This window comes from Notamacropus eugenii, chromosome 1 (genome assembly GCF_028372415.1).
Source record: "Notamacropus eugenii isolate mMacEug1 chromosome 1, mMacEug1.pri_v2, whole genome shotgun sequence".
Taxonomy (NCBI): Eukaryota; Metazoa; Chordata; class Mammalia; order Diprotodontia; family Macropodidae; genus Notamacropus; species Notamacropus eugenii.
The window spans coordinates 713,744,990-713,752,813 of record NC_092872.1 but is presented as its reverse complement, the minus strand read 5'-3'; the positions used below and the strand labels follow the sequence as shown (position 1 = coordinate 713,752,813).

Below are 7,824 nucleotides of genomic sequence, written 5' to 3'. Positions count from 1 at the left end.
TTCTCTCCAGCTTGTCTCAACTCCCTCCATCTCAAAAACCTGGACTATCTGTAAGGGAGCTGGTGGTATAGCCGCAGCCTCACTGCTATGACTTGCAAGCTACATGAGAATTCAGTGTCTGCAACTTATCTTTCCCCCACCATGGACACACTTCATCAACTTTTTCTAGCACACAGAATGCCTGGAAACTTTCCCCATTCACCACAGACAGAAAGATTTAACAAGTAAAAACCTGCAGACTCTTTTTTTTTTTTATTAAATTCTCCCATTTCATCTGTACAGAAAAAAATGCACATTATGTTCAGAATCTCAGTAACATCTCAAAATTACACAGCATGAACATGTAAAAACAAGGAACGGCCAGAATTTTATACACAGAAAACAATTTACAAAAGAGTCTTATTTTTATTTCTTTTTTCCTCTTTTTTATTCGTTCCTTTTCTTTTTTTAAAAAAAGGCCTAAGATCACACACAGCATTTGCTGTCCAGTTTGTTTGATTGATTTGAGACACTGCCCTTGGAGAGGCTGACAACATGGTAATGATGCTAACCGCCTTCAGGTCTGGAATTTCCCACTTCATCCTGCCCTGCCATTCTGTTCTACTTAGTTCATCCCATCTGACATAGAGCCCCATTTAGAGATCCACACACATCTGACTCCACTTCAGCTGCAAAATTCTCTAATACCAAGACCCCTAGGATCCCTAACACATTGTGTTCTCTCTTTGGTAGTCTGTTTATGGGATGAGGAAGACAATGGGAGAATAGATCACTACAGAATCCATTAACTTTTAGCTCTAGTCTAGTCAGTCCCATTTCCCTGTGCTAAAGCTAAGGCTGCCTCCAGAGCCCGAGTGACAGGGGGACCAGACACAGGAAGCTGGATGTACCAGCCAGGGTTTATGGCGACCCAACCTCTGATGGAACAGGACTGGTAGAAAGAGGTGGGGTGAGAAGGAGCAAAAAGGAATATAACTGGAAAGTGAACCAACTGAAAAAAAGGAAGGGCCAGTGTCAGATATAGTAACATCACATGGAAAATGGGGAGAAAAGGGTACAGTCACACTGAAAACCCCACTAAAACTTTTACTGTAATAGTAATGTCACATTTTATAAACTAGATATGATTCAAATAGGGACATAGCATTTTGACTTGTGTTCTTATACTCTCAGAAGTTGGAAAAAAAAAAAAGTAAAAGTATTCACAGTTCAAAAAAGCCACATTCTGTCTGTTCTATGAAATGACTGGGAATTATAGACCCTCTAACCAGCTGGAAAAGGGGCTGGCAGAATACTTCATTATTAAGGCTGGAGACAGTTCATAGGCCAATCTCCTATGTTCCTTGACCCAGAGGTTAACGATGACTAAGGTCTGCCAAGTGAGAAAATTCTGCCATGTGGAGAGAGTGGCTGCAGGTTGTTAGGAGTTGGCACATAGGGGATGGATGGGCTGATTGCAGTTTATGCAGAAGATATTCTTCATTTCTTGAAACAAAATTCATTCCACCCTGACTCCCCTCCCTACCAGATCCCTAATGGAACCTGGATCTCTGCTCGACAACCCACCAGAGACTTTCTGAAGGGGATGGTGACAGCAGGAGAAATCCAGGATGCAAAATATTTCAAAGACTGCACTGATACTAAGGAAAGATCTGTTCTGACCCAACTGACAATAAATACAGTGTCTAATGAAGAAACTGGATGGGCAGCTCTCAAACTAAGGAACTAATACTCACTCGCTTTCTAACTTTAAAAGGAAGTTGTAGATTCTTGTCAATACTTTTGTTAAGGTGATGTCAGGCTGATGACATAGCCCAGATGTGCTCCCCTAGGAGGAAAGGAAACCTGACATTTATTTTCCTGGAAGATGAAAGGCAAACTTAAACATCTATCAACTTTTAACAGCATTCCCTTCCCAACTCTCCTGGAGGATTAAGTGATATGTTAAAGATTCTGGAAATAAACTCAATTCAAAAGTATTAATTAACAAGTAACTTGAAGTAAATGTTGCCCTGCAGCTGATGGCAATTCCCTGGAGTTATTCTGATTTCTCAAGAGTTTTCTGACTTAGAATTGGGGGCCTCCAGGTCAATAACTCTGGAAGTAGAAGTGAGAGCTACAAGGCATCTTTGGGGTACAGGAGACTGCAGTTCCTTCTTTACTGGGAGCCTTGAAATCCTCAGCTCTTCCAACTTTTGAAGAAACGTGTTTCCCATAGCCAGATTTTTTCCCCTACTACAGGCTTCTATCCTGAAAATATCCGACTAATACATACAGGCCCTGCTTTTACCAAGAACTGTAACATGGTACTTCTTTCCAAAAGCCTTTTCTTTGGGTAACAGCAATTTCAGAGAATAGGGCACTCTAGAACCTGCTTTCCCCCATAATCCTTAATAAAGGCCCCCATATCTGTCAAATGGCCTCTTACTACTGGTCCAGTAGAGATCCAGCTTGGTTCTGTTGCAATCAAATTACCTATGTTTCTGGTCCTTTGAGTAATGAATGACATGTCCAGAATGGGAGATGGGTATCCAAATGACTTTGGAGAGCTGGGGCAAGGATCTTTGGAAGAGACTGGAAAGAGAGGCCAACCATAAACCAATGGATGCCTGCTATCTTGCAAATGAGCTGTTATTTCTCATTAAGGGTCTGGACCATTTTCTTTTAGATGGCTGGATGGGATCATTTAACAAGTCATGGAGCCCTCATCAGAGACTTAGATTAGGATTTCATGCTAACACTGATGGCAAGAAATTTTTCCCTAAGTTGATTGGTTCTGGACAACAGATAAATGAACCTGACAGAGAGGAAGTACATCCCTTCCACAGGTGCTGACAGAGCTTTTCTCTGGATTTTGAAATCACAGGACACTCTATCAAAATTGGCTGAGTTGGTGCTGGACACCTGGGCTTGGAAAATGGAATGGCATGCGTTTAGGACACTGTGACTAGAACTTACTGCTGAGGCCTCAGTCTGTGACTAATATTGACCTTCTCAAAATACCTTCTGATAAGAGGGCAATGGTAACTAAAACTGTTTCCCATAAACAATGAGAAGGTGGGATTTTGGTTACTAATTTAATAATTTCAAAAGTTTAAGAGTCAAATTTCCTTTTTAATTTCTAACTCTGTTAACATGCAGAGAATAAGCATAGCTCACTATTTTGAAGGGTAAAAAAATAGCTTCCGATATCTAGGGTATCCCAAAGTCTTGCTAGTTAGCCGTTGTTCAGTTGTATTGGATGGTCTCACTGAACCCATCAGAGGTTTTCTTGGCAGATACTCAAGTGCTTAAAGCCACCTCCTTCTCCAGCTCATTTTACTCATAAGGAAACTGAGGCAAACAGGATGAAGTGGCTTGCCCAGGATCACACAGCTAATAAGTGTATGAGGATGGATTTGAACTCAAGTCTTCCTGATTCCAGGTCCAGGGCTCTATCCGCTGCAGTACTACATAGTCTTGGTGTAGTTTTAAGCGGCTGAAGTTTAAAACTGCACTAAGCCTTTTTGGAACACCACCCACAGGGTTGCTGGAATCCTTCCCTTACTAAACACAAGAGATTAATAGTGTTATATCGGGGAAAATTTGAGAAGTTGAGAAATCATTCTCTGGATGGTAGAAAGTGATCTTGTCCTGAAAGCCTATGTCAGACACCATGAGAAATGGTGTTTAGGGATCTATTCAGATGATGTCTGGGCACTTGGTCTTTACTCCCCTATCTCCTTCCTTTGATGTACCTGGATGGCAACCCTAAGAGGCTCTTTCCTATGGGGGTAGGGAGAAGGTGAATGTGCTTAATCTGCTCTTTTAAAAAAATGTTTGATGCTTTATCTTTAAAACTCTAGAGCACTCATGTGCAGACATGTGCACGCACGCACACGCACACACACTCAACCAGTCAACTGATTTCTAATGAACCCTTTCTTATAACCAAAATCTCCCTTCACTCATGGCTGAAGTAGGGGTCAGAGAAGAGAATTTATGTCCCCTTTAGCTTCAAGTTTCATGAATTTGGAGGTATTGTCTCTGGAGGAAAAAAGAACCTCAAGTCAACTGTGCAAGTAGCACTAGGAAAATCATCTAAACAAGATGGGTAGGGCCAAAGCTTCCCCTTTCTGTGTGAAGGGGAAGCTCACATAACCCAGGCAGGCAGGGAGTCCAGCTGGCTTCTGGGACCTGTTCTGCCTTGCAGAATCCCTCCATAATCTTCTCTCTTGATGACCATGGGCTGGAATCCCAAGCCCAAGGGAGGCACTCCTACTCTGCCAATGCTGAGAAGAGATCACAACTGAGACTATTTTCTTTCCAACCTGTGGTGTACGGGAGGTGAGAACACAGGTATCTCTGCCTAACACCTATCTTTGTACCCTCTCTAGTACTCAGGAGGGGTAGCAAAGGAAATCACAGTATTCATATACACTCTATACACAGAAAGTAACCTAGATCAGCTGGTCCACAATCATATATGCTCCCTATCTTGTAATCATGTGATGGAGATACCAGGTAATTCTTGATAAGGCATGGAAAAAAACTGAAAAAGGTGAAGGAATGGAAATTAATGATCGATCAGCCTCGGCCCACGTGGACAGTTTTAGGCACATCATTTATAATACTCCAGCACATAATATGTGGACACATCTAACAGGTTAATAAAATATATATTATATATATATATGTATATCTCCTACTGTACATGCTGCCCTCTTGTGCAACCACTGTGACTTTAAGCCCCACATTCAACCTAAGGTACACTAGGATTGGACCACAATCCATCCCCCAATCCTTTTCACAACTGGGGAAAATAAGGGAGCCAGGCCCTGAGTAAAGGAACTGATTTAGCAAACATTCCTCTGTCAGCTCAGAAGCAGGAAGGGATACCGAGTCCCCAAAACACCGTATTCATCCAGGGCCTCCCAGGGTTGGTGTGCATGGCAGAGATGGAGAGGACACTTCCCTTTTTTGATGTGTAATCTTTACCTGGCCCAAGTGTGGATCACTTTTTCTTAGGTATCACTGGGCTAAGAGTACCCAGAAAGGGACTCTAGTCCTAGAAGGTTATAGAATGCTTTAGTTGCTGGATTATAAGAGACACACTGAGACTTCCAATGGATCTCTGCGAACTGAGTTTTGCTAGCCTATAATTAAATATTAAAAAAAAAAAAAAATGAACCAAACCCTTCCTGATAAGCTCCCTCCCCCAGCCATATCCCAGAGGGCTCTTCTAATTCCAGGCAACATCTTTAGATGAAGCAGACAAATGGTTTCCCGAGTTAGCTCTAATCTTAACTGATGAGTCAGCTTGCTGGAAGAAGGTTGCCGAGTTCTAACTATCAGGGGACTTGTAAAAAGCTTAGTCTCCCCAATTCATTTTCCAATGATCCATGTTTTACTTTATGTATAGAGATCTTAAGAAATCCTTCAGGCTCTGGGACCTTGGCCAGTGGTGGATCTTCGAGGACGGAAGCTGGAAGGCATTGATGTTTCAGCAGAAATAAATGGGACCCAAAATCAGGATGGCCAGTGGGGAATCCTGTCACTGGTGTGCACTATCCTGATTAAATGCTGAAGACACTTATGAGAAGACAAGTAAGACATCCAAAAAACAAGTTATGTTAGGTGACATGATAACTCTCTAAAGTCCTATCTTGATTTTTACCCAGTCATAGAATATAAATGTATCCAGGTATGAACCCCACTACCCAAATCAAGCTTGGAGGTTTTATATTTATATATATATTTTTTGTTTTTCCTCTCTTTAAAAATTTTTTTACTTAAAAATGGTTTGAGCTGCAGGTCAGGTCAGTCTGATTCTGGGAGTGTTGGTAGTTCCATTGGCATGAGAGACTTATCTAGAGGCAGGTAAACAAAAGTCTAACAAGGGATAACAAACGTGGGCCAGCTGCTGAGGTTGTACACAGACTCTTTCAGAGAGTGATGAGGATGCTGTGGACGAAATCCAAGATGGGGCAATGGAGTGGACAACTGCTGCTGTTCTAATTTGGGTGCCTGTTTCTCCTCTCAGAAGAGGTGGCTGGGGAGACTATACAAGAGGGCTGTACAAAGTGGGTGCTGGGCAGGTGATTGCTTTGGTGGTCAATCTGGGCTCTACCTGTCCTTGAGCTCTCGTGTGACCCTCTTGGTGATTCGTCCACACATCAGGCCAATCAGAAACAATATACAGATGCCCACTGTGATCACAGACAAAATGTAGTTCTTCGATGGGGACGTCATCACTTGCATGGCAAGATCAGAGAAGCCTTCTGCTGGGGCGACCTAGGAGCAAAGGGGACGCAGAGGGTTAGGGCTGGCTGCTGGTTCCACCCATTCCTCATCCTCCACATTCTTAACTGCTCTCTAGGGGAAATACAATGCAAATATTCTGGCTCAACCAGGATGAAATGAGAAGCTCGTTAGGTGTGCAATAATTCAGCCTTTTTTTCCCCGTTAATTCAGTCTTTTCAGGCAGGATTAACCAAACAGAAGTCTCATGTCTGGCAGACACCTAGACAAGTAGACAGCTGTACTTCTCCAATGCTTATCCTATGGTCTCCTCTGCCCAGGAGATACAGAGAACAGGGCACCTGGAAGTCAGGTGACTTCAGGTGTCTAAGACTGATAGGGGGAATGGATGGGAAGAAGATGGCAACAAAATGAGATACTAATCCTTTCATACCCTTTTAAGCAACAATACACTCACAGGTGCCACCTTTAAGTGTTCACACAATAACTGAATGATCAATTATCAAGGATGATGAAAAGAAGGAACCAAAAAAAGTCCAACCCCAGACTAGAGGATAGTAATAAGAATAGCTTATATTTACATAAAGCTTCCTTGGCAATTTTTATTTTATTTGATCCTTAAAACAACGATGGGAGAGAGGTGCCACCATTTCATAGATGAGGAAACCGAGGCAAACAGAGGTAAAGTGACTTGCTCAGGGTCACAGAGATAGTAAGCGTCTGAGGCTGGATTTGAACTCAGGTCGGTCTTCCAGGCCTGGCACCATCCACTGCAGCACCTAGGTGTCCCAAATGACTTTTCAGTCATCTTGACCTAGATGAGATCCTGTCTAAAGCTATGACTTCTTCTATCTTCAACTTACTCTTTGTTCTTCATTAATTCAGACTAAGGGGTGATACCATTCTCCCATAAACTCGGATGAAAACTTAACAAAAAATTACTATGGAGGGGAGGTGGGGCTTAGTATACTTAGTATATATACATGGGTCTGCTGCCTAACTTCCCTCTGGCTTAAGGAGCAGAGTAAGCTGCACGGCTGACTTAAGCCACATCTTTCACCTAGCTGACTCATTTCTCAGCTGTTTAGGTTGAGGGCAAGAAAACATAGCCTGGCAGAAGGTGTGCAGGCGTGGCTTTGTGGCTGCAGCCCCTACCACATTTTATGTCCTAACGGAAAGGGAGAAGATGCTTTAGGATCAAGGGTTACCTCTGTTTTGGGAAGATTTTAAGTACTGATTGGCTTTTAAGAATCAACTCAACATAGCATAACATAAACCAGCCCCGCATGCGCTTCCTCAATGTGAACACACAGCTCTAGGCCTCCCGCATAAGAGGAATAAGGAACAGCAGATGAGCAGGGGCTCTCCAGAGGAGTGCTAACTCCTGGACAAATGGCTTCAGCCTCAGACCTTCACCTTGGCTGCATAGCTCCACATCTCAATCCGATCGTTGAGGCGCTTCTTGCACTCGGGCTGCAATCTCACCCGCTTATCTTCCAGGGCCTCCATTAAGCAGGACATTTCTGCAGAGAAAAGGTGGTCACAGAAGGGCCTCAGCAGCTGGTGGAGGCATTTCTAACCAAC

The 7,824-nt window shown here is 43.0% G+C and overlaps 1 protein-coding gene across 2 annotated transcripts in view; it reads right to left on the bottom strand.

The window, feature by feature from the left end:
• Positions 1–233: 233 nt before the first annotated feature.
• Positions 234–7,824, bottom strand: part of GLG1 (golgi glycoprotein 1) — a 143,129-nt gene continuing 135,538 nt past the window's right edge. Inside the window, exons 25-27 of one of the 2 annotated variants that reach the window (XM_072636556.1) lie at positions 7,657–7,763; positions 6,110–6,273; positions 234–1,828 (exon numbers count right to left, since the gene is read on the bottom strand). In XM_072636556.1, coding sequence (XP_072492657.1) covers positions 1,786–1,828; positions 6,110–6,273; positions 7,657–7,763 — 314 coding nt within the window. In that variant the 3' untranslated portion in view covers positions 234–1,785. Of the gene's footprint in view, positions 1,829–5,504; positions 5,572–6,109; positions 6,274–7,656; positions 7,764–7,824 lie in introns of those variants that run through there. The other variant, XM_072636557.1, reaches the window with a different exon arrangement.